We start from the raw sequence: 27,453 nt of genomic DNA on the forward strand, positions 1-27,453 counted from the left end.
CACAAAGAATGACAGTAGTTCATGTGCATCCCCAACAACGTGGAAAAATGCATCTGAGATTCATGGAAAGTGCTCAGTTGTCACCCTTCTACAGTTTATTGATACACCAATGACGAGACCCGACCTCTGTTGCTGAGGAAGTGTGTGTTTCCCTACAAATACATGAACAATTGGTGTAAGTTAGAGCAGACACAGTTACCACCCATTGACTGCTTTTATGGTGGCTTAGCCAACTCGAACATCCCCCAGGACAATTACGAGCTCACTCTCAACATGTAGAACAAACTCAACTGTCGACATTTAGGCAATTATCATGATCTCTACATAAAAGACGTGTTTGAATCAGTGTCAGCTCAAATCTGACTGGTCCTACACCAGCCATTGTCTCTCTTGGGATGCTCTGCTTAAGAAAACGGGTGGAAAACTATAACTCCTAATGGGTTATGACATGCACATACATTGAAAAAGTAATGCACGATGGGATTTCCATGGTTTCCAAATGGTACGCGAAAACCAACCACAAAAATGTGAGAGCTATGACTAGAGTAAACTAGTGAATCATCTCTGTCTCAGTGCCAACAACCTGTATCGTTTGGCCATGAACCAGTCTCTACCCCAGGGGGGTTTGAATGGGTTTCCAACATTGATGGCATGACCATCGTGCCAGATTCGAACAAAGACTAAATTCTCCAAGTTGGACTTGGACTATCCCAAGGAATTACATGAGTTGCACAACATCTATCCGCTCTGTCCCGAATGATTGACTGTGGACCAGGACTAGATGCCCAACTACACTTGTTGGGAGATAACACACTGGCTAACATGGAAAAGCTCATTCCGTACTTGATGAGCAAGTAAATATATGCTGTGCACTATCTGAGCCGGGCATGAAGCTGACCAAAATACAATGGGTTCTGAAATTCGATCAAAATCCCTGGATGGAGCCGTACATTCTGTTTAACACGGAGTTACAAAAACAATCCATGGGCAACTTTGAGAGGAAAAACCTGTATAATTTGATGAACAACTTGGTGTTCAGAAAAATGATGGAAAACTTGAGAAAAAGTGTCAGTGTGAAAATCGTGCAATCACACAAAGGAAACAAACTTGAGAAAACTCATAGCGCATCTGGCCCTTAACCAAGACAAGCTGTTCGATTGGCCATTCCAAGCTCAATCAACCAGTTTATGTAGGAATGAAGATTCTCGACTTATCCAAACACTTGATGTATGATTTCTGCTACAGCCAACTCAAACATAGATATGGCGATTGATGTGAGGTGTTGTATGCTGCCGAGTTACAGCTGAGTTTGAGAAATCATTAGGTAGGAACAAGATGTTAATCAACCTTCGTTGTCACTGGACGAAGGTAACGCACATCAAAACCACACAAATTACAGATTTGGTGCTGTTACCAGGATCGTGATTCAATCAAATTACGGAAAGAATTACAGTTGGAAATTTAATTAGCAGAATACTTCTTGACAATGTAAGTTAATCGGTGAAGTTTTTTTTTTTTTCTTCATCTGGTTAGTTAGGTACTCATTTGAAAGTTGTGATTATTTTCAACACGGTCCCGTTTGATTTGTTTTTGCTCTCCAATGCTGATCTGCTATCCTATGAGGAGCCTGGAAATACTGATTATGTGAATCAGGCTCATGTTATTCCTCCTGTGGCAGTAGCTACAAATCCAATGCAATTTGTTACATCCACACCAAATGTTCAAGTAAATAGAGACTATGATGGTTGGGAGATTTGAGTAGATATTGATGGAGTAGTAGGGTCACACAGAGCAACAGCAACTGGTTTTGTTTAATCGCCATTACAAGGTTTGGGTTTGGGTTCAGCTGGAAATGAGGTCCATCATGGGGATCCAGTAAGATCTATGTATACTGGTGGGACATCTCAAGTTGCACGCCGGGAAGGTGTACCCGGTTGCTTTGATGGAAAAGCTTGTGATTGGCAGGATTAGGTGGTACACTTTGAACAAGTTGCTAATTGGAATGGGTGGTCTGATAGTGAGAAAGCTAAACAATTGACAATGTGTCTGAGAGGTGATGCTCAAAGATTACTCAGTAGTTTAACTATGGGTCAGCTCAACAATTATTCTGCTGTTAAGCATGCACTAACACTAAGGATTAATCCAAGAGAGAGGTGTTTAGCTTACAGAAGTGAATCCGGAATCGTAAGCAAGGCAGGGATGAATCGATCACTGATTTTGGTTGTCAATTAAGGAGGTTGGCTCATCTGGCATATCCAGATGTTCCATACACATCCAAGGAGGTTCATTTAATTGATCAGTTTCTGAGTGGTTTATTGCCTTTTCTCACCCCAGGACTCTAGATCAAGCCGTGGCATATGGTATAGAATTTGTAGCAGTAGATGGTAGTCAAACTCGGAAGCCAGATCAAGTTGGTATTAACTCTGCTTCAGAACCATGTACGGAACAGCCACTTCAGAACTTAGATCAGTGAAAAAGTCTAGACCTTGTTACATATGTCAGAAAACTACACACCTTAGAAACCAGTAACCTTTGTTGGGGGAAGTTAGGTTTGACACCATTACAGGTTTTCAAGGAACTGGGTCAAGAAAACTAGTTCAGACTGACAGTGAGGCCCAAGTTTCAGTCACGGATTCTGTGGTTGGTAGGCCATCAATTGCGTGTGAACAGGCAGAGTCATCTTTGCTAGATCTAGATGTACATTCACATCCTATAGATGAGGACAAGTCTAGGTCTTTATTCACATAGTCCCTAATGGGAAGTGTATTTATCTGGACGTAGGTATAGGAAGAGGCAGTTGGTACTGGTTCACCTGTGTCCGTCATATCTCACACTGATGCTTACAGGATTGGGTTGGTACATGGGCCCTTGCAGGAGGTCAACAGGGAGTTTTTCACTGCCAACAATGCACCCATAGAAGTACATGGATACTTCTCCTTTGATATGAAATTCAAGAATACTGTGTTTGAGCAAACAATAGTGGTTGCTGAGTTGAATTCTGTGAGTAGCATTCTTCGCATGGACTTCCTAGAAAGATATTTTGGTGTTGTGGATGTGATGGGGAGAATTCTTAACACTTCAAAAGGGAAATATATTTTGTACCAGCTCAAAACATCTAACTGTGCTAGGATCAGAGTGGCTGACAAGTTGTTATTCCTGAGAATACCGAGAAGCTGATTGAGTGTAAAGTGGATAATCGTCTATGTTCAAATAGTGTCTTATTTGAACACTTGAATGGTGCCCTTTTTCAAGAGATTTCTAATGTCGTAGTTGGTATGTGTAAATATATTTGAGCAAATTAGGGTTATTCATATTTGGGAATATAACTATGGAATAAAAATTAAGAAAAGTGCTCTGTTATCATTTGACTTACCATATTTACCAGCTTCCACTGCGTTCTAAAACTGGTAGCAGAGCGTGGTTCTTAATCAGGCATTGTTGAACACTTTCTTTACATTTTTGTCATAGTTTTCGGTCACTGGATGTGGTATGGGATTAACTACACTGGTTGTGTCCAGTGTGGTTCTTTTGAAAATTGTATATAGTGTGAATAGATCTGATAAATTCAAAATGTCACAGTCAAGTGATAAGTCCCCGAAAGGGATCAGGAAAGTTAGTATTGGTGATGAGATCACATTAGAAACTGCGGCAAACCTTTCCATGCCGTCCTCAAGACAAGATGAGAATAATGAAGAAGATAAAGTTATGAAACTAAAACATCAAAAAATTATTGGGAAATCGGCATTTACTAAATCAAGGGACATGTTACAGAAACTGATTGATAGTGAACAAATCCCGTCACGAAGAGATGTTAGGGATGCCATTGATAAGGTCAATGATTGTCAGGCTGAAGCCCTTGAGGTTATTGTTGAGCTCTCTGGGTTGTTTGAGTGTTTAGGTGATAAAGACAATAGCAAAAAGGTTATGCTTGAAGGTGAACATTTGGATCAGGTATGTACAGTGGCTCAAAACGCGGCCCAGGGTTATCTAAAATCAAGGTCAGATGCTTCATCCAAATGCTCTGCAAGAGGTAAAACTGAATCAATATCTCCTACACCACAACAGTTACAATTACCAAAAACTCGAGCTTCTAGGGAACATATTGATAGCTTTGATCAGAACCCACATGTTCTCTCTCACTGTTATGACATTGGCAAAGATATGTGAAAACAGTTAAAACATGTATCAATACCAGTATTTACTGGTGATGCTAAAGCATATGAAGTGTGGAAGGCAGCATTTATTGCTTGCATAGACCAAGTACCTGCAACTCCAGAGTACAAGCTGCTTCAATTGTGTCAGTATGTAGGGGGTGAAGCTTTGAAGGTCATTCAGGATTTAGGGCACAGTGCCACTGCATATGACCTTGCCTTAGAGAGGTTGGATAGAAAGTTTGGGGGAATGCGTCGTCATATTGCATTGTAACTAGAGGAAATATGTAATTTCAGACTAGTTCGTCCAGGAAGTGCATCTGATGTCCAGCGATTTGCAGATATGTTGGATTTAGTAGTTGTGAACAAGAAAGAATCTGATAAGGTTGAGGAGTTAATTTATGGCTCATTGTATGTACAGCTGCTAAAGAAAATGACGGAATCAATGATTGGTAATTACCAAAGATGCATCTATGAGACTCAACGACAGCTGTCAGTTGAAGCTTTGCATGAGTGGGTACTGATAGAAGCAGAGTTTCATACTATTGCTTCAGAAACTGTTCGTGGAGTTTCCAAAATGGGTTGAACAATGACGAGAGATGTATGAAAACCAGGGTTGTTTTGGGGGAAACAAGCTGAAACTGGCCGGAGGTGTAGATATCACAAACTGTGTCAAGTTCAAATCTATGCCAATACCAAAGAGATGGGAAATGGCAAAACTGCTAAACCTTTGATATAGATGTTTAGGTTCCAATCATTTTGGCAAGAAATGCAATTTTACCAACACTTGTGGTATTGACAATTGCAACGCTCCACGAAATCATTTATTACATTCAAGTATCTGCAGCAATGCAACTAAAACTGCTAAAAGTGACTATGTCAAGTCCATAGACAATTCTTGCAATGAAAGGCAACTTACATCAGTTACGTCTCAAGGTGACTTTAAGGTCACAACAATGTCATCTACACATGGTCACTAGACAGAGCTTGTCTCTTTGCGCACTGTACCTGTTGTAGGAAAAAATGGTGACAAACGTATTGTTATAGATGCATTGCTTGACGATGCAAGTACTCAGACTTACATCAATGAAGATGTGTCTTGTCAACTTGGTTTGATGGGTCAAGACCAAATGGTCTCGGTCAATGTGCTCAATGGTCAAATGAGAAATTTGCCTCGCAATCTGTTCAGTTGGGTACTGAAAATTTGTATGATGCAATTGATATGTCTCTTTCTGCTTTGACCACAACCAGACTTACGGGCCAGATGAAAGTTGTAGACTGACAAAAAAACTCAAAGCATTGTCCACACTTGAAACAAATACCTTTTCCAAAAGTTCAGACTCCACTGATTGTTGACTTACTCATTGGAATAGATTACCTGGAACTCCACAGGGATGAGAAATTTCCGCGGATCCGCGGAAATCCGCGTTTTTTTACATCCCCAGGGTCATTTTTCTGAAACGTCTAAATATATATACAGTGTTAATATTGATTTTAGAAGCCATATTTAGTGTGTAATATGCCAAAATCCTAGGAGCTTCCGGGGGCCCCCTGGGCCCCCGACCAGGCTCTGCCCTGGACCTGACCCCCGACTAATTTTCAGCTGTAAATGAAAATTTCCATTCTCATCCCTGACTCCATCGTTCATACAAGTATGTAGCTGGAGGTGAGGGGCAAACTATCGCTAGACTAACCCCACTGGGATGGACTTGTGTTGGAAACATTTCTAGTCATAACAATGAACATAGTTCCACTACTTTTTTCACAGCTGGGTCGAAAAAGGACTTTGAACTCAATTCAATGCTTCAAAAGTTTTGGGAAGTAGACGACCTTACATCTGATGGTCCTGTATTCACAAAACAAGATGCATCCGTCATTTCATCTGTCCAAGATACCATCAAATATGAGAATGACAGATATGAAATTGGCATACCGTGGAAGGCTGAACCTCAGTCTCTCGCGGAAAATTATGATATGGCCTATAAACGCTTATCTAGTACTGAGAAGAAACTGTCAAAAGACAATGTTGTTGCTGAAATGTATGAGAAAACTATCACAGATTACCTCAGAAAAGGATATATTGAGATTGTGGAAAATGTAGAATTGTGAGGGAATCAGTGGTTGTTGCCACATTTTCCAGTTGTAAAACCAGATCAGACTACCAGGAAAGTGAGAGGAGTTTTTGATGCATCAGCAAAGTGCCAGGGTATACAGTCAGGCTGCGTTAGTCCGGACACTTCTGTTTTTCAACAAAAACGTTCGGATAGTGAAACGTACGTACTACTGAAACGACCCTTTGACATGACAATACAAAAACATACGAATGAATGCTTGACAAGACATTTCTTGTAGTGGGTCTTGAATGTTCTTATGATGCCAGCATCCACTGGCTGAATGTGCGATGTGGTATTTAGGGGCAAGAAGTGAACTTTCACGTTGGTCAGTTTGACATTGGCACACTTGTGTCTGGCAGCATTGTCAGTGATCCAGTGCCAGCCATTTTCTTGGTTGCCAGGGTTTGATTTGGTCTGAGTTTATAAAACAACCTGCTTTACGCCATTATGACTGACAAGTGTCATGTGCAGGTGATCTCATTTTGACACGATCAGTGTTTCATACAGCAAGTAAGCATGACAGGCATTACTCAAACTAACCAAAAGTGAGATCTACTAATTGATCAAAATCACAAACTAACAATGTGTTCAACGGGGAAGTGTCACTTAACAATTACCACTAAATGGGGCTCACGGTGTGAGGGGATTATCCGAACCTTTGTGATGTACCACCGGATTAATGAAGCAAAACTATGTGTAATTAGCTAATCTGTTACCGATAATTAACGTCCGGATACGGAGAGTGAAGCACTGGATTAATGAATCAACAGGTAATGAGTTTACGTAGTAGTTATTGTTGGGATATCGCGGGAATCGGATAGTCGGGGTCCGGACAAATGCGGACTGACTGTATCTCTAAATGATACCATACATCAAGGTCCAAAACTCCAAGGTGATTTGTTTGAAATCCTTCATCCCACATCCTATATGCTGCATTAATGTGTGACATTGCAGAAATGTATTTACAGATAGGCATATTTCCCTGCAAATTCATCAAAGGCGTTTAGAAGTTGGTGAAAAAATACAAGACACTGTTATGGATGACAACTTCTTTAATTCTTTTAACACGATGTTTCAAGGCTAATTCTTGCCCCTTCGTCAGGTGGATCTTGAAACATCGTGTTAAAAGAATTAAAGAAGTTGTCATCCATAACAGTGTCTTGTATTATATCTCCCTGCAGATCGTTCTTTCTTCAGATTTTTATGGCAACACGGGTTGTCTTTGGTGTAAATGCTTCACCTTTCCTTGCACAATATATCTCCAGAGAGAATGCTCGCAGACATGAAGATACATTTCCAAAAGCTGCAAAAACTGTCTGCAAGTCAACATACATGGACGACAGCATGGATTCGATGAAAGATATTAAGGAAGGCAAGACTCCGTATAGACAACTTACAGAACTTTGGGGCAAAGCTGGAATGAAGTCCAGAAAGTGGTTGTCGAATTCACCAGAAGTCTTAGAGATCATTCCTGTAGAAGATAGGGCATCAGAAGTCAATTTGATGAAAGATGAGTGGCCATCTGCTAAGACACTTGGACTTGTATGGATTGCTCAGAATGATGAGTTTAGTTTGAAGTTCCTCCTCAGATGATAAGTTCATACTTACCAAAAGGGGTTTTCTCAGGGAACTTGCAAAGTTGTTCGATCCACTTGGTGTCCTTTCTCCGTTTCATATTCGGGCAAAAGTTATTATGCAAAAGCTTTGGCTTTGTGGACTGGATTGGGATGATGAACTCACTGGCGAGCTGAAAGAAAAGGCATCAGGGTGGCTTTCAGAAAGGTCAGAGTTGAATGAGTTAAGGTTTCCTAGATGCTTGCAACTGAACCTTTCAGTTAAGGAACAACAGTTGCATGTTGATGCGTCAGAAGATGCTTATGGCACAGTTGTCTACTGTGTAAATACTTACCAAAATGGTGAGGTTTCCAGCCAGTTTGTGGCTTCCAAGAGTTATGTTACTCCTTTGAAAACAGTCTCGACCCCAAGACTTGAATTAATGGCTGCAGTACTGGGAGTTAGGTTACTACTGTCTGTTGACCATGCTCTAGAAGTAGGGATCTCATGTACAACTTTTTGGACTGACAGCTTGAATGTTTTGTTTTGGATAACAAACCACAGTCGGTATTTGAAAACATTTGTGGCTAATCGTGTTGGATTCATCCAAGAGCATAGTGAACCATCACAGTGGAAGCATGTTCCTACAGAACCGAACGTTGCAGATATACTTACCAGAGGAACAGCACTTCCTAACTTGTCGTCAGAGACCTGGCATTGTGGCCCAAAGTTCCTAAAATGAAAAAATGTGATTGGCCAGAACAACCACTGAAGTTAGAATCACCAAATACTGTTTACTCAAAAACATCAAATAAACTCTCACATTGTTAGCATATTCAAATTCAGTATCCCTAGTGGAACCATCAGACTTTTCATGTTAGAACAAACTTGTCAGAATTACAGCTTGGATTTGTCAACAATATCGCTGCTGATTCTTCTGAACGATTGACAGGTTGTTTATCAGCAGAAGAGATTCTTGATGCAGAAAAGCAAATAATTGTCAAAATGCAAAGAGTAGCATTTGCAGGTGAGTATCCTTCATTAAAGGCTTCAAAGCCCTTATCCAAAAGTAGCAAAATCATAGGTCTGGCTCCTTTCATTGATGATGATGGTGTCATTGAATCACGTGGCAGACTTGAGCAGTTTTTGCCATATAAAGCAAGATATCTTGCCAAGAAAGAACAGGGTCACCAAACTGATTGTGAAGCAACACCATGAAGATGCTAATCATGCATTATGGACAAATCATCTCTTGTCCATGTTGTCAAGCAGGTTTTGGATCATTGCTGCATGTGAGGAAATAAGGGAATGGGAACGCAAATGTGCATTTTGTCGTCATGGAAAGGCAAAACCTGCCACTCAAATCATGGTTCCACTGCCGAAGGTTCATCTGAGGCTTTCTCTCCATGCCTTTGATCAAACAGGTGTGGATTTTGCGGGTCAATTTATGACAATTCATTGACATGGAAAAACAAGACACAAACGTTATCTTTGTCTGTTTACTTGTCTTGCAACAAGAGCAGTTCAGCTTGAAATGGAATATGCCCTTGATACGGATTCATTTCTCAATGCCTTCTATAGAATGACAAGTAGACGAGGATTGCCATCAGAAGTCATTTCTGACAATAGTACCAACTTTTTGGAGCCGCAAATGAAATGAAGCAACTAGTTTCAAAGCTAGATTCAGACAAAGTGAAACAATCTTTAGCAAATTGGGGTGTTCGTTAGCTTTTCAATCCTCCTCAGGCTCCAAATTTCTTCGGTGTGCTTGAATCAATGATTAAGTCAGCGAAGAAGGCAATTTTTGCTATACTTGGTTCTGGAGATATTACCGATGAAGAGTTGACAACCGCTTTTGTTGCTGCAGAAGGACTCATTAACTCACGCCCTCTTACATATCAAAGTGTACACCCTGCTGATGATGTTCCATTAACACCGAACCACTTCTTACATGGCCAGTGTGGACGAATGTTTGCACCAGATTCGGTAGACACTACCTCGTTCAGTCCCAGAAAGAGATGGAGAAGGGTTCAAGAACTAGTTCAACATGTTTAGAGAAGTTGGATGAAGGAATGGCTACCTTTTCTCCAATGTAGAAAGAAGTGGTTCACTCCCAGCAGAGATCTTCGGGTTAACAATGTATGTACTAATCATTTCACCTGATGCACCATACGGTACTTGGAACCTTGGGATAATTGTCAAAACATACCCTGGTCCAGATGGGCATGTAGGTGTAGTGGACATAAAAACTGAAACGAAAATTATAATAAGGCTAGTATCAAAAGTATGTCAGTTGGAGATAGCGAGAGAGGATATATGGAGAAGATGGACAGGCGGAGAGGAAGAATGAGAGAGAAGAAGAGGGACAAGAGAAACGAAGAGGAAGGACAAGACAGATGAAGAGAAAGGACACAATAAGTGAAGAGGAAGGATGAGGAGAAACAGATGTAAAGTAAAGTGCGTGTTGTGTTATATACTACTGAGATGTGGTTCATATTCAAAAGGATTCCAGGATTGGTGTTATATCTGTGCAGGTTGAATAATATGTATGTATATTCGTGTTTTTGAAAATGTGCTTTATTTTCAGAGCTGGACTTATGTGTGTATATTCATGTTTTGAAAAGAAGTATCTCATTTCAGATGTGGACTTACATGTGCATATTCATGTTTACGAAAGTGCCTTTATTTCATGTAGCATATGTTCTTGATTCTTTGGATGTTATTTTCAGAAATTCTATGAAGTCCAACCTTATGGGTGTAGAGTTTACTGTTAGAAATATAGCATGATAATAAAACATGATTTTTCCTTTTCAGTGATCAAATATTGAACTGATTAATTAAGGATTCGCCCAAACAACCCCCGTTCATGGACACACAGTAACGTTCGCGCGAACCCATTTGCAGCTGAACTTTTCTGCTGAAACACGTGCAGATTAGCACATGGTTGTTTGCACTTCGATGTTCGACTTGAATGAGAGCAGTCACACTTTGGTGGCTCTCTCTATGTATAATTGTGTGGCTTTTGGAGTGTGTTTGGGTCTAGTTTGTAGACATATGGTTGAAAAAGTTGTAATTACACATTTGGTGTATCTGTAGTGTCGTGTCATATTTTGGACACATTATTGTAGTATTGTGTTTGGACACTAGTACTGTTGTCTGATAGTGTCTTATTTGAACACTTGAATGGTGCCCTTTTTCAAGACATTTCTAATGTCGTAGTTGGTGTGTGTAAATATGTTTGAGCAAATTAGGGTTATTCATATTTGGGAATAAAACTATGGAATAAAAATTAAGAAGAGTGCTCTTTTATCATTTGACTTAGTATTTACCAGCTTCCATTGCGTACCATGGGCTCTTAGGGCAAACAGATGTAATAACTCACAAAACAGACACAGGTGAGGCTAAGCCCACCAAGCTTCCAGCTCGTAGAGTTCCATTAGCTAGGAAACATATAGTTGAATAGGAGATAGATAAGATGCTAACACAGGGTATTATTGAACCAAGTGATAGTCCCTGGTCTGCTCCTATCTGGTTTAGTACCAAAAAAGATGGTTCCTGTAGAATTTGTGTAGATTTTTGAAATCTAAACTCAGTTAGTATTAGGGATGCATATCCTCTACTCAGGATAGACGAAACACTTGAAACTCTAAGTGGTGCCAGGTGGTTTTGTACTCTGGATTTAGCTAGTAAGTATAAGCAGGTTAGGATGAATCCTGGAGATAAACACAAAACAGCCTTTTCCACCCATTTAAGCTTACACCGCTTTAATGTGATTGATGCCTTTTGGCCTCACCAAAGCCCCTGCCACATTTGAGAGACTGATGGATCAACTCCTAGCAAAATTAAAGTGGAAAAAATGTCCTTGCTACTTGGATGATGTCATTGTCTTTGGTTCCAATATTGGACAGCCTTAGATAATCTACATCTTGTATTGGCACAGTTCCGTGCAGCTAATTTGAAATTGAAACCCTCTAAGTGTATGCTTTTCCAAACAAAGGTTACATTTCTAGGTCATTCTAGTGTCCTCAGATGGTATTCAGTGTAACCTTGAAAAGGTTGAAACAGTACAAACATGGCCAAGACCGGTAAACCAGACTGAAGTGCATAGTTTCTTGGGTTTAGTGGGCTATTATCAGCATTTTCTACTTAGTGTTTCTGAGATAGCTGCTCCCCTGGTCAGACTGACAAGAAAGTTTGTTTGGTCGGAAACTTGTGAGAGAGCATTTCAAGATCTGAAGCAGTGTTTACTCAATGCTCCTATTTTGGCTTTTCCTGAGGATGGTGGAATCCTAGATACAGATGCTAGTGCTTTTGCAGTGGGTGCTCTGTTGTCACAACTGCAGAATGGACAGGAAAAGGTTATTTCATATGCAAGCAGGACATTAGATCCTGCTCAGAGGAATTATTGTACCACCAAATGGGAATTGTTAGCTGTTGTTCTCTTTCTTCAAAATTCCTGTCATTTCTTGTTTGGCAGGAAGTATTTGCTCCGTACTGATCATGCACCTCTGATTTGGTTAAAGAATTTCAAAGGCCCTGAGGGAATGCTAGCTAGATGGTTGTGTGTGATTGAAGCTTACTCTTTTGACATTGAGTATCGTCCAGGTCCAAAGCACCAGAATGCTGATGCACTGTCCCGGAAGTCATTGAGGAGAATGTCCAGATTGTATCACAAACTATAAGGTTAATAATTGTCAACACTCTACTAGCTCCATGGAACATCTTAGTAGCAGTGCTCAAGAAGTTCAACAAGGGAGAATTGCAACAATAGATTTAGAATCATCAAAATCAAAATGTAGTGTGTCAGTGGTTGAGGCAAGTTGTTCTCATACTTCTGATAATTTTCCAGCTAACTGGCTACCAGTGTGGACTAGAGATGAGCTCTTACAGGGTCAGGAAGCTGATCCAGGGATACAACCAATTCTTGAGTTTCCTGGGAATAATTATGACCACCCGTGTAGGTCAGAAGTTCAGACTTTGTGCTTGGAAGCTAAGACCTTAGTAGGGCAGTGGAATTCCTTAGTCCTTAGGAATGGTCTTTTGTTCAGGAAAGTAGAGTCAGACTTCTTTGGTCCATGGGAACAGTTGGTAGCTCCAGCTTTTGTTAGTAGAAGTATTTTTCAACATCTACACACTAATCGTACTGCAGGACATTTTGGTCGTGAAAGAACTTGCAAGGCTGTTAAGCTTAGGTTTTACTGGCCAGATATGTCTAAGGGCATAAAAAGATGGTGTAAGGCTTGTGATTTCTATGCACGCTGCAAGCCTGGTCCAGGCCATGCCACAGTTGCGTCAGTTTCGAGTTCAGTCTCCGATGCAGTGTATAGCTTTGGATATTGTCGGTCCTCTACCAAGGAGTCGTCATGGAAATGAATATATAATGGTGTTAGGGGATTACTTTACAAAATGGAAAGAGGCTTATCCAATACCTGATCATACAGCTCAAACAGTTGCAGACAAATTAGTAACAGAATTCATATGCAGATTTGGTTGCCCAAGTCAACTTCACACATCCATTCTGTTCAAGGAAGTCTGTAATCTATTAGGCATTGATAAAAGTAGAACCACACCTTATCGTCCCCAGTCAGATGGACTTGTCGAACGATTCAGTTGAACACTTCTTCAAATGTTGTCTATCTATCAGGAACCTTTAGACTGGGATGGCCATCTTCCCTGTAAACTCATGGTATACAGAGCTACAGAACACAAGAGTACACATTGCTCCCCAAATCTAATGATGTTAGGAAGAAAAGTTAGTGTACCGATTGAACTAATGACCGGTGATCCGCCTTTTTCTGTTGCTCGAGATTGCCCAGTAGACTATGAAGAGTGGCTTTGGGATACTTTCCAGAATTTTTCAATTTGCCAGCTGCCAGTTAGGTCTCGCTGCTAACACTCAAAACAAATTATTAAGATAGAAATTTGAAGGTCAGACCTTTTGAGGTAGGCACATGTTTGGCGTTGGTATCCCCCCAAAGCAAATCAGAAGTTAGGACTGGGATGGACCATATATGATTATAGAGAAACTGTCGGCATGGACATATTCAATTCAGCAGCAACAAAACAAACCGCTGATCACTGTCCATGTTGATCATCTTAAACCTTATGAAGGCACTTCTGTACCTAAAGATTGGAACATCCAATCTGATAGGGTACCCACTATGGATACATCCACTTAAGAGGAGGTGATACTTACCTTAGATAAAGAGGACGATATGGAGAGGTCTCCAGCTCCTGTCATCAGGGCCAGAACTGGGAGAACAATTCGCCCTTGTGATAGATATTCTCCATGAATATTCATGCCGAAGTTAGATCAGGAATTTGAATTCTATCCCGGACGAGCCCCCAATTTTGTTACGTTTAAGTATTTACGATGTAAGAAATCCCCTTGTGAACCAGCAAAACAGAACAAAGACAAGTCATAAACTTTCAAATTGTATTATTATGCAACGAGAGCAAGGTATACAAAGTCACAAGTCACTATAACAATGCTGATTACAAATCCAATTCAAGAGAGACAAAATCTAAGTCAGCGGGTTACAAAATACAATATAACAAACTCACCAAAGTCTCAGTTCGTGAGGTAATCAGCTATGCCGAATGTCAACACAGCGATCAGTGTGACAGCAGATAATGTAGAATCAGGCGTTGACGGGTTTTGCTGATCAAGCATGGCAGTGATGTAACTCCAGCAAATATGAATGAGTGTCGCCCTCCACACGGCAACCAACCTTTTTATATATTCTAAATCATTTCCCGAAAGTTCGGGCACACACGGCAATCGTCAACACTGTAGAAGGCCCTCGAATAAATGTCCGGGAAGTAAACACATAGAAAACTAGGAGCAGATAAATTACGGAAAACCAGAATCCTAAAAGTGTTGACATCTATTAAAACGAACTGTGACCCATCGTAATTATTATTTAATTAATAACAAAAATATACAAAAAATACATACTCGTAACAAGCGCTTGTCAGTATTCAGTCTGTTATGACCAGTAGCTGGTTGGAGGTTACTTTGTATGTTCTGTATCAGAGCGAAACCCCTTTTTCCCCTCTTATTATGTGTGATTAATAATAAAGTTGAGATATTGAGGGTGAGTTAAGTCAAAACAGTGTGGATGGATTCATTTCTGCAGACATGGTGACTCCATACATTCCGTTTCTTTCGTATAAATCAGTAGTGGCTAGGAACAAGTACTAAATTAAATAAAAGTTGTTTGTAGGGTATTTGACCAGATCTTGTTGGGTGTTTAGGGAGGATTTCATGCACCTTTTTGTTTTATCGTGGTGCATTACAGTTATTGTAGAACCCAGTCGAGTATGCATTATTTAAAACCCAGTTTATAGCCTTCACATGAGGTTGACCTATTTTTTGTAATGTCCCAGTGAAATTTTTTACGACAGAGTCTAGTTGAGTTGATGTGACATGTAGCAATTGTGAGGTGTTGATGCACTTTGTTGTCATGTGGCACTTAGAAGTTTAAAGCATAATCTAGTAAAGTTGGCATTAGATGTGACATGTAGCATTTGTGAGATGTGATGCACATTGTTGTCATGTTGCAGTTAGATGTATACTGCAGAATTTAGTCAAGTTGGTAGCAGATGTGAGAATTGTAAACTGACTTGTTACACTGTGAACTTTTCCTGCTTCTCGAAGTGTAACCATGTCTGTCTAGGAGGGTGCAGCATTATTGTGTTAAATGAATGACTTTGTTCATATTATATTATTAGAATAAATATTCTTTGTTAAAACTACATTGTCTTCAATTGTCATTCATCCTGCTGCAGAGAGAGGAAAGACCTTGGATCAATAGAATGAGCTTGGCTATTAATTTCCAAATACATTTTCTTAAAAATGCTCGACGTACAGTCCATTGATGGCCAGACTTGATCTATTACAGGCTTGGGGCTGTGAACAGGGTGGTTGCGTGTGAAACATCCTATTACACATGTAACAATTGATAATTCCAGGGGAGAGGGACTTTATTAAGATAATGGCTGGGGCCAAGGAACATTATTAAGATAATACCTGGGGCACAGGGACATTATTAAGATAATGCCTGGGTCAGAGGGACATTGTTTAGATAATTAACCGGGGCCCCGTTTCACAAAGCTCTCGTAAGCCTAAGATCTCGTAATGTTTCTCGTAGCATTTGTACCGCCTATACTGTAACACAGAAAGTAGGAATGCTACGAGAAAAGTTACGAGACCTCAGGTTTACGAGAGTTTTGTGAAAGGGGGGCGAGGGAAGTAAGATTGTATCAGATTTGAGGGATATTAGGTTGTTTCAAAGGCATTTAGAAGTTGGAGGAATCAAACTAAAAATGCTTTATGGTTCAACTTCTTTATTATACAAGGTCACAACGTTTCGAGACAGATCTGTCTTGTGACTTACTTCACTCTAACTTGTGTTTCAGATTGGGATTTCATGGTTGGAAGAAAATGGACGGTGGAAATGGAACATCTGATGCTAATGGTAACAAATGCAGTCAGTCAACTGTCCAACAGCCAGGTGAAGTCATACGCCCAGTGGTCTCGGAGGGAGTGGTTGAAGACATTATCCACAAAATGTATGGACTGACAGTCACAGATGTAAAGGAACTTCCTAGTTATGATGACAGAAACTACTATGTGAAGGTTGAGAAGCAGCATTCTAATCCATTCATCCAAGAACTTCAGCCAGGGGGTTACCTCCTAAAAGTCATTAACAGCAAAGATTCAGTGTATCCTCAAGGTCTTGGTATGTTGTATAAAATGTCATCTTATGATAGTTTCAATACTGACAGAGTGAAATCCTTGCTCCTCATGAGGCTACTAGTATGTTAGTCCCTTAATGCCATCCTGTCGTGTTTTACAGTACAAATTTTATGGATAGCAACTATATTACTATGCCAACTTCTATATGCCTTTGAAGAATCACTGTCGTGTTTTGCTAAACAATGGTGCAACTGACATCAGTATTGTATGAAGCTCAGTAAAGGGTGTTTCATTCTCCATGACTAATGAGACCAGTTCTAGTGAGTCTTTCAGAAATGTAAAAGCTGAATGAAACCTGTTGTGACAGAATTTATATTTCTCATAAGCTCAACATCAACTCAAAATATAGGTAAAAAACATTTGAATGCTTGATACATATATACAAGTAAATGGGACCAATCACAATATGAATAATAATACAAAAATACTTGAAGAATAGTAAATGGGAATATTGTGGATCATGTCACTTCCAGTAATAGGAAATGTTTCCTTGTTTAACTTTCAAGTGGAACTAACATTGTTTAGATACCAATGGTTGTGTACTCTAGTTTTGGATAATGACAGCTGTGGCTTTTCAAACAGTTGCTGACTTTACTGGAACTGTTAAGAAATGTTTGATGGTTGTAGGTTCCTCTGCAACTTAGTCATTTGTCATAACTGAATGCATGACATCAGATAAGGTTGGACATATTAATGCTGATAGTCATAACCTTTTCAAATAGATGCAGCTACTGGGACCATTTGAGCTACTTTAAGGATACTTCCATATGTCAAATATAGAACATCAGTGTTAAGAATACTCAGTCTTGACGATCATAAGAAATCTATTCCATTTGGTGGTCAGGGAATAAAGATGTGATAATAAAGTGAAAATGAGTGGTGAACATGTCCTTTCCTACCGCGCCACCTGCCATTCATCAGCGGTTAACTGGTGTAAAATCAAAGTATCCATATCATTTCTAGCTCTAGCTTCTATTCATTACGGAGACTACACTCAAACTGATACTGGTTAATTGACTGACTTGAATAACAACCAATGAAAGTAAACTACTTCCCTTTCAATGGCTATTCATTCAGTTTAATGATTTGATCTGCAGAAGATGTGACAGGTGCTACAAATCTTAGACCTGGTGAGAAATTTTGGTTCAAAGTTTCCGACAATATAATGCTTTCTAAAATGTACTGTATTGTTACTGAACTTATGTCTGAGATTTTGTTAAGGGAAGTAATTGTATATGACAACTCAAATCGTCAAATTCTTGTGAAATTATGGATCAGATTATCTGTCACCTTTATAAACAAATGCCTTACATAAACACACAAAATGACAGTTAATAATTTCTAAACAAATATCACAGCTGGATATTATTAACTCATTAAGCCCTGGAGCCGCTCCAGTGCCCAACACCTGGCACCCCTCGCTGACTGCCTGATTGCTGCGACGAGGCTAATTAGTGCTAATCATGCCTGATTTCCCTGGCAGGTCTCAGATATGACAGGAAACTGTCTAGTCTCACAAACAAGTACTGACTATTTAATTGTGTCGTAAAGATGTAAATAGGAAAGAGGCCGATGTGAATACATATATTACAGCATTTCATGTAATTTATTACCTGTGTCTCTCATACCCCTTTGCCAGTGTGTGCTGTATTTTTATCAACACCTACGCGATCTTTGTACGTACGAGATGAACAAATATACAAATTCCTCCTGTCTCTCTCATCGTATGGACTGAATTATAATATATTATTTATAATAGAGTTTAAAAAGAGCGGGGCTTGCACTATAATCGTCTATATTTTTGCCCAATACATTGCTCGTGCTTACTATTTCAAGGAAAGTATCAATAGGTGTGTAAGTAACATGGAACATATAGAGATTTATTGTTTGTCACTTTGTTCATCTTAACTTAATGCTGCAAACATGCATTCATACACATACATACTGCATGATGCATTTATCATTACTCGATGCTAAACAAAGCTTCCCGTCATGTGATGGGATAAAATATCCTGAATGTAACGCATTATATCTCAGTTACTCATTATACTGGCTGATACTTTGACCAATCGTATCGTGAGAACCTGTCACATAGGAAGGGCAAGGTGATGGGGTGTGGCTATATTTCTGAAGAGCACGTTTGGACACTCAAAGTGATAGGGTAGAGATTGATTATTGGCTTTATCGTTGACCCATGGCTATGTTGTGTTTCGGCTGTATCAACTATCATGCAACAATTTGTGTATTGTAAACATAACATCAGTTACTGTAATGATGGATGAAAGAAACACATAAGACATATGGGAGTAGACTGACACTATGATGAGTGTATTCGTTCTCAGATGGTGAACACACATGTCTTAGTATTTTGGAAATGTAAAACAATAACGACTAAAATGCAACAATTGACGAGAATGAGTGAATTTAGTTTTACGGCGATTTTAGATATATCCCAGCTGTATCGCGTTGGCTTCACACATTGTGCCCAACGACTGACAAGAATGGTATACGGTACCATTTGTACAACACTAGTGCATAGAGCGTTATCGTCCTTGGAACAAGTCTTTATGGTAGGCCTCAAAACAGTCAACGCACAAAAACACATCACAGCTTGAACATCTGCATTTGATGTCTCGACGTTTGCCAGTCCGTTTCATTGTATGTAAGGCACACTTAAACCAAATGATGTCCCTCTCATATCATTGTGAGAGATTAAATTGTTCAAAACATCTATGTCAATGGCAGTAAAGACGAATTTACGCACATGCATAATAATCTATGAAAGAAGCGTTTTCGCTGATACATTGTTAGTGTATACTGAATATTTTAAGGAAAGTACTAATAAGCTAGACTGTGACCAACATATAACAGATTCAGTTTGTCGCTTTGGTTCATCTAGACTTAACGCAGAAATTATACGAACATACATGCATACATATTGTATACTGCTATTCCTTGCACATACATAAGACAAAGGGTCATGGGATGGGTGTCATCAAAGTTCCAGAATAGGACGTTTTGTATCTTAACTGTTCAATATAGTCCCTGATTTGTTATCTATGACCAATCGTATCATTAGATACCTGTCACATTGGAAATGACAGGTGATGGGGCATGGGCTAAATTTCTGAAGAGTATTTTCGGTCACTAGACAGCTTGGATACAGATTGACTATTGGTTAGATCGTTGACCAATCGATATGCTAGATTTCGGCTTTATCAACTCTAGCTATCATGAAAAACTTTGTGTATCGTGAACATACATAATCGTAAGTATGCCTGAAATGTGCACGTAGCACAAACACGCACTTTGACGAGTTTATCTTTTTTTGAAGCACTCAAAGCGCTACAATCCGATTATTTTTACCCCATATAACCCAATCCAATCATTGAGTAGAGATAGTATTTATTTGCGTAAACTTTTTGCGCACACTACTTGTAGATCAAACATAATGGCTTGCTAAACATTTCAATATAATCTGTACATTGTTACGAATAAATATCATAATTCAAGTACATGTATTATAGAATTAAAAAAAGTAACACGATACTGATTTATTGTGATGTATGCACTTGTAGTTGAATCTCCCCAAATATTTATGAAGATGGGCACACTTATATTTGTTTTGAAAGCAAACGAGGTTCAGAAGATTGGCAATGGGCGTGACTCCACAAAACAGGTTGTCCAATGATGTGACAGCGCATAAGTTTGTTATACACTTGTCACGGGACAAAAGTTTACCTGGACATGAATTCGACCAGAGGCTGTTATTTTGAGGTTGAAAGATGTGTTCATACATTTAGTGTTGTCTGATTGAATGATTATACGCATCAATTCCATAACTGATATATTATCCTCCTTTTATTGGTGATGGATCTGATACACGTGATCATTACACAGGGTAAGATAATTACAGAGATCAAATACAAAGGTTTCTTACACAATGCTTATGTAAATTGCATTGAAAAATCACATTTCAAATCAGCATGAAACAGCTTGAACAAAATACCCCAGTTACCTTTGTATGGTTTATGTGTACTATATATGTATACTATGAGTAGATGCAAGAGTTATCACTTCATATTCGATTCTGTATTATTGTCAGCTTTAAAAATCAATAGTTGCAAGTGAATTAGGTCTAAATTAGTAACTTGGTTTATTTCAAATCTACACGAACATGAGTGTAATACAGTATTGCTATTTATGTCTACGATTCATTATATGAACTATTACAACGAATGAATGAATGATTTAATTTAGAAGAAGGTTTTGTAACCTTGTCACCGTTAATTCAATCAATGTGCAAACATAGTATCTTAGTATTCACTCCCAGTGACGAGTAACAAACACGTACCTCCTGTAACAACATCTCATAATCCCTTTTCTCGCAGACACGTGTTCATTTGCCTGTATAAGCCCCCGACATTGCAAGCAATTGTTATCAAAACACATTAATAGTTCTTCTTATTAACACAGAAAGTAACCTCTCTCGTAAGAAAGGCTAATCTTTCATCATTACTGCTAAATTGATTACAGTACGAATTTGAATGAGAGGTGCTTTTCATAACCCCCAATATGCTGCTCTCGCTGAATAAGAGGTGCTTTTTATTACCCCCAATACGCGTCTCTCGCTGTGAGAAGCTAATTAATTTGCCGCATATACGCGGCTCTCAGCCTTAATGAGTTAAGGGAGATAATTCTATTTGTCCTTTGATGTTGGTGCAAAGGGTTGGGGTTAGGGTTTCCCTCATACTGTCACAACTGAATATGTGTATCCATAGTACACCTTTATTCTAAGCTGTCACAACTGAACTTGTGAACAGAAAGCAATCAAATGCACTGGGAGTACAACCTTGAACAAACTGATAACTTAACAGTTGTTACTATAAGTGTATTGCTCTATGCGACATGGGAAAGGCAGCATGTGGTGGGGGTAGATTTTATGGGTGCTTCCTTCAGCTCGCATTTTAGCTCAGTTATCCCCTTTAAGCTTGACCATGACCTGGAAGGAAATAGGACACTCAATGTTTTGTAAAAAGATTTTTCAGTTTTTACCTGGTAAGTTTGCTTTAGAAGAATTCATGAAGAAGTCTGTGAAAATATTTGAAGAGAACTTTGGTCTGCAAGTAGCAATCAATATGGCGATCATTGAAGGCACATCCTGGCTCTTTTTGTGCAGAATTTGAACAGTGGTTACTGAACATTGGTTATGGAAAGTTTGGAATGTCTAGAGGTGATGGTTTGAGCTCAGCACAATTTGGGAGCAAACTAAGCAAAAAAATGCTGAAAACAGGGCCAAAACTGAAAACCAAAATAACAGCCAAACGGTACATTTTATCAACTTGACGCTATAGGCAAAATTGTTGGGAATTTGATTGTACATCTGTATGATAAATTTGGAAGTTTTTGAACCGTTAGTTCTTGAGGGCTTTGCTGTCGAACTTTGAACTTATGGAATTAATTTTGAATTATCTCCCCTTTGCTATTGGGCCTAATGCCTAGAAATTTTAAAGGGGAGTATTTAAACCTCAGTGTGCATCTGTGACACTTTTAGTAAACGATTTGAAGCATTGCTTTAGGTGTTTAGTACAAAAATCGGCGGAATAATAAATAATTATAGTAATAATGATAATCTGCACACTTGCCTAAAGGCAAGGAGCCCTAATAAATAACCAAATAAATTAAAAGATATTTACAATCTGAACTCCAAATGATGCAGTACTGGCATAATCAATGTGGAATGGAACTGCCCTGGAAAAGATATACAAATGATCAACAATGACATCAGCAGTGTGTTGAAATCTAATGAACAGTATATGATGGTAGGATTAATACACCCAGTAGTTAATATCTGATCTTGCTGCACGGTATTACCAGTGTACTGTTAAACTGCAATGTGAAATTGCAACACTTACATATTGCGATACATTTATGATGTACCGATATACCAACAAACATCTATTTGTTCAATTTTAATCCATTCAACACTACAGATAAGACTTCCGCCTGTATGTTCCATAGATTTTAATGGGGAGAAAAAATATATATGTATGTTCAGGTAATATGGGTGGTGGTGGGTGGAGATTAGGTGGAAGTTTTCAAAATGATTGCAACAGGTCCACTTTTAAGTTGTCAAAGAGCAAAGTATCGACATTTCAAGGAAATCGTTAAAATTGAATAAACTCATGAATAAAATCAGCTTTAACAAAAGTTGTCAAACATACATCTAAGTTACTATTTCCCTCTTTTCCTGTGATCATGTTATTTAAGTCAAGTGACATCTCAGCCTAGTGTAGTGTTTTCGCGACTAAATGATGAACAACTTAGTCCTGGATCAACTACCACAACTGTTAATTATTTATTACTGTTGTCCACTGTGCAATTTGTCCATAGACAATTAAGTTTGCAACCAAATGATTTTGTTCTCATTTTTCTATTCCAGAAGCACAACATGCTTTCATGAAATGTCTGTTAAAGAATGGCATTCAAACCCAGATGATAATACCAAATATATATGGAGAGGAACAGTCACTGGAGATCATGTGCTCTCAAACAAACATACAAGGTAATGTTCCGAAGCATTCAAAAACTTCCATTTATATTTCAACTTAGTGAATAGTTCATGTCTCTTTGTAGCTTGATGTTTACCTCATCACCGATTCTCTGAAAAGCTGAACCATTTATATATTAATATTGCTGTCTCACTTAAACTGTAGTCTCAGGAGTTGGGATTTGTATTTAAAAGTATGTTTGCTGTTAAATATCAACCCAGAGGCATTGCAAACAAAGATAAATGGCACGCCTTCATGCTTATATGACTATCCACAGATGTTTATATGGACTGACTTTATTACAAAATGCTTGTTGCCAGATCTGTACTTATCTGTACAGTGTAACCCACAATAGAGAATCCTGAAACATTTTTCAAATAGCATTTGTAAATATTATTTAATGTCGTTCTCTCAAGAGGAAATAAAGAATGGCATGTAAATATTATTTTTAAATTAGATTACTATTTTACATTGTCACCAGTATATGTGTAACGTACATTACTAACAGTTGAATTAACAATTTCTGGAACATGCAAATACCTTGTTAAAATTCTTAAAATGATCTGAAATAGCTAAAGAAGCAATTTGGAGCATGTGTTTCAGCTAAACAGTCAATTACTCCAGGTGCCTTTACAATAAAAGCATAATTAGAGTTCATATCATTTAGTTTTTTTTAAGGATGTAATCTACGTGACGTACGTATATCATTATACAACATAAAATGCTGGATATAACTGACAATATTGAGAGAAGTGCTTCAAGAGGATGCAGCAAATTGCAGTAATACATCACACATGATACACAGATACAGTCTGTGGTACTCAATACACGTAAATGTAATCTCTGTGATGTAAAAGATGTATTGTGATGTGATCCACTTGGCAGCTACAATACATTCTTTTCATGAACAACCAATACCTGTCAACAATACAATAGTTATTATACAAAACACAGCTAATGTTAAATAAGTGAATTTGCTAGGTTATGTCGTCTTGACCTTGGTAACTTAATTACACTAAAGTGAACATTCTTAACATTATCGGACACCCTCTATTTATGCTATACTGCATTACAATGGCATCTATTTGTATTGTTTCATCAGTGCATAATGTTCATAGTTTTGTAATAATTTATGATAATAAGTGTATCGTAAGCTACAGAGCTACCATACAATGAGGGGTAACGTAGCTAACCAAAAATGTTATGTTTCTGGTAGTTCTTCTGTTTCCTCATATGGTGCCCTTTCCAAGCAAGAATACTACTATCATGAAATGATAATTCATACCAAAAATACTTTATTAATTGTAACCAGTACAAGCAATATATTAGCATTCAAATATGAGGAAAATATGAATATAGAATATTAGTTTCATCATGTATCAGTAAAAGCTTAGACAAGACTCCTCTCAAAAGTAGTAAAGCTTATCTCACAGACATTCCATTGAAAAAGGTATAAGTAATGACCACACAATTTCACAGTTAGAATCCTAGCCTGAGGTAATCAGAACACTGTAAGACAAACCATTCACTAAAACAAGGGTTATGTCTAGACGGGTTAATAAACTGCTTTGAAGAGGTAAACATGCCATCACCTACAGTAAAATAACATTATGCAAACACCAGTTAAGGGTCGTTAAAGATCCAGCCCAGAGTAAGCAATCAAGCATCCAGTAAATGTGCCAACAAGATTAATGCCACTTAGAATAGGATTAAAAGATTAAGTACTCCCCCTGTCTGGTCACTGAAGTTGTAATGGTAAGACACACCCCATTTTTGTTTATTCTGTATTTCATTGGCTATTGTAGGTTACACCCATTTTTTGTATCAGTCAGCAAATCAGAATCTTTGTATTGTTTAAATTGTAGTTAAATAGTCTCCAACTTCATTTGTCCATCAGTAGGGTTTAGACTCCCAACACAGGTCAGCTCAAGCCCTCAGCCCAGAGGGTTGTACCGACTCTCTGTGGCCACCCTTGTTACTCCATCTCTTGTAAATAAAATTGTAATTAGCTTCTTGTGACTTCGGACTCTTTGCTGAGTTAATTCCCCTGAGCAAACCAGCACGCCAGTTAGATAAGGGAGCTCACTGGTACCCTCACTTGGACCCGAGATCCATATCATAACACTACTACTAATAATAATGACAATAATAATTCACTTATATAGCACCTAGTATCTATCTGACCAGTTGCTCACTGGATGTTGTAATCAGAATCTGATTATTATTACCCAGATAACCCAAGCTGCATCTTAGGTGCTAGAATGTTATAGTCACATGACTTTATATCACCACGTACCCATTTTCTGCTGGGTGAAGAGAGGCAATTTTGAACAAACTCACTTGCCTAAGGTGAGACCACATGGGGCACATGTGCTTCATTGTGGGGCAGAACTGAAGTCCTAGAAACTCTCTGGAGTCAAGGTGCCAAACAGTCACACATCTGAGGACTGTCCCAGCTTGACATGTACAGTGCGAAACTTTAACTGATTTGTGACCTCAGCACAGGACCACTCACCACCACTTGCCACTACATTGATTTCTGGTCAATAGTGGATGATATTTTGTACAAGGCAATATTTTATTCCACATTTGTTTCATGCTACATTATAATGATTGAAACCAAGTGGTCAGGTACATTACATATGGTGGTAGATTGCATCATTTCAGTATTCTACGTTACCTCTTTGAGATGTATGTTTGTCCAAAGTTAAAAGCTGCATCCTCATAAGACTGTAAGGGTCCAAGGGAGTGTTCCCAATTCTTGATTTTTGCACACCATGTTCCATGAGTTGTTACCAGTTAAAACCTACTAACATTTCAAGACTTTAGCTTTCAAAAATATATTTGGCTATTGACTCCATTTTACAGAGAATTGATGATATACTGGTTATATTCTTTGAATACTTGTGTATCAGAGGTAGTACTTACATGTACTAGAGCAGAGGTATGTTACAGTGTCCTACGTTTAGTAAACATCATGTGTATCAGAGGTAGTACTTACATGTACTAGAGCAGAGGTATGTTACAGTGTCCTACGTTTAGTAAACATCATGTGTATGAGAGGTAGTACTTACATGTACTAGAGCAGAGGTATGTTACAGTGTCCTACGTTTAGTAAACATCATGTGTATGAGAGGTAGTACTTACATGTACTAGAGCAGAGGTATGTTACAGTGACCTACGTTTAGTAAACATCATGTGTATGAGAGGTAGTACTTACATGTACTAGAGCAGAGGTATGTTACAGTGACCTACGTTTATACATGTACTAGAGCAGAGATATGTTACAGTGACCTACGTTTATACATGTACTAGAGCAGAGATATGTTACAGTGACCTACGTTTAGTAAACATCATGTGGAGTTCCATTCTAGAAACTATGCTGAAACATTTCTGGCATATAATTGTTGTGTGGCTGTACATAGTGTAGTGTTTTTATACCTTTGAATTCACTGCCTTTATTACATTGTTGTAAATAATCCTGTAATTTCATTTCCAGCACACTTAAAAGTGAATGGATTTTCCAAAGATGTCAGCCACTGGCAGGTATCGCTACCAGTTGTTTTGAAAAGCATACCAGGGATTTACAGGATGCAAATTCCTGTGTTCTGTATGCATAAAAATTGACAATGGACTCAAAAGAGTAGACCAGTGCATCCACAGAGATCCAGAAAAAGTCCAAATTCTTATTTTAATATATTGATCATGTAAGAATAAATTATCACTGTGTCTACTACTAACAAGGTTATGATATCACTTGCAGTGTAATTACTGTGATGACCGTGATACACAATACAATAAATGACTGAATTGCAACAATATTATAACATAGTATTAATAATAATATTCAAGTGTCTGAGACCCCCGTTTTGTAAACCTGGACCCCAGAAAATTAAGAGTATGAGTCACAGGGACCCTCAAATACAGGACTCAAGGTAAATCCCTAGAATATATTATGATTTCTTTCTTGTAAGTGCAAGCCCATCACCTGAAATATACATCAGTTCTTTTCTGTGAAATTATTTTTGTATGGACACTTGTATAAAAGTAATCCTAGGTTTGAATAATATTGTTCTTATTTTGGGCATTCACCAATCGGAAACATATATACTGCTTGAGGTGGTTTATGTCAGTTTGAAACATTCTTCCTCATCCTTGATGTACACTCTCGCAAGCAAATCTCTATGAACTTTCAATATCAATGTCTGTCACTCATCTTTTGTCACAGAAATATGGTAAATATTCATCAAAGATGCCTCCATGTTGCGTAGTACCTCAAGGAGGCAAAGATGTTGGGTAACCATTTACCATAAACAGTTATC

General features: G+C 38.5%; 1 protein-coding gene across 1 annotated transcript in view; it reads left to right on the top strand.

Moving 5' to 3' along the window:
• LOC137265774 (hydroxylysine kinase-like) overlaps positions 1–27,453 on the top strand; it is a 70,008-nt gene that overhangs the window by 23,726 nt on the left and 18,829 nt on the right. Inside the window, exons 2-3 of the mRNA XM_067801226.1 lie at positions 16,241–16,563; positions 23,023–23,145. Coding sequence (XP_067657327.1) covers positions 16,266–16,563; positions 23,023–23,145 — 421 coding nt within the window. The 5' untranslated portion in view covers positions 16,241–16,265. The remainder of the gene's footprint in view (positions 1–16,240; positions 16,564–23,022; positions 23,146–27,453) is intronic.

Source organism: Haliotis asinina, chromosome 15, assembly GCF_037392515.1.
Source record: "Haliotis asinina isolate JCU_RB_2024 chromosome 15, JCU_Hal_asi_v2, whole genome shotgun sequence".
In the NCBI taxonomy this organism is placed as follows: Eukaryota; Metazoa; Mollusca; class Gastropoda; order Lepetellida; family Haliotidae; genus Haliotis; species Haliotis asinina.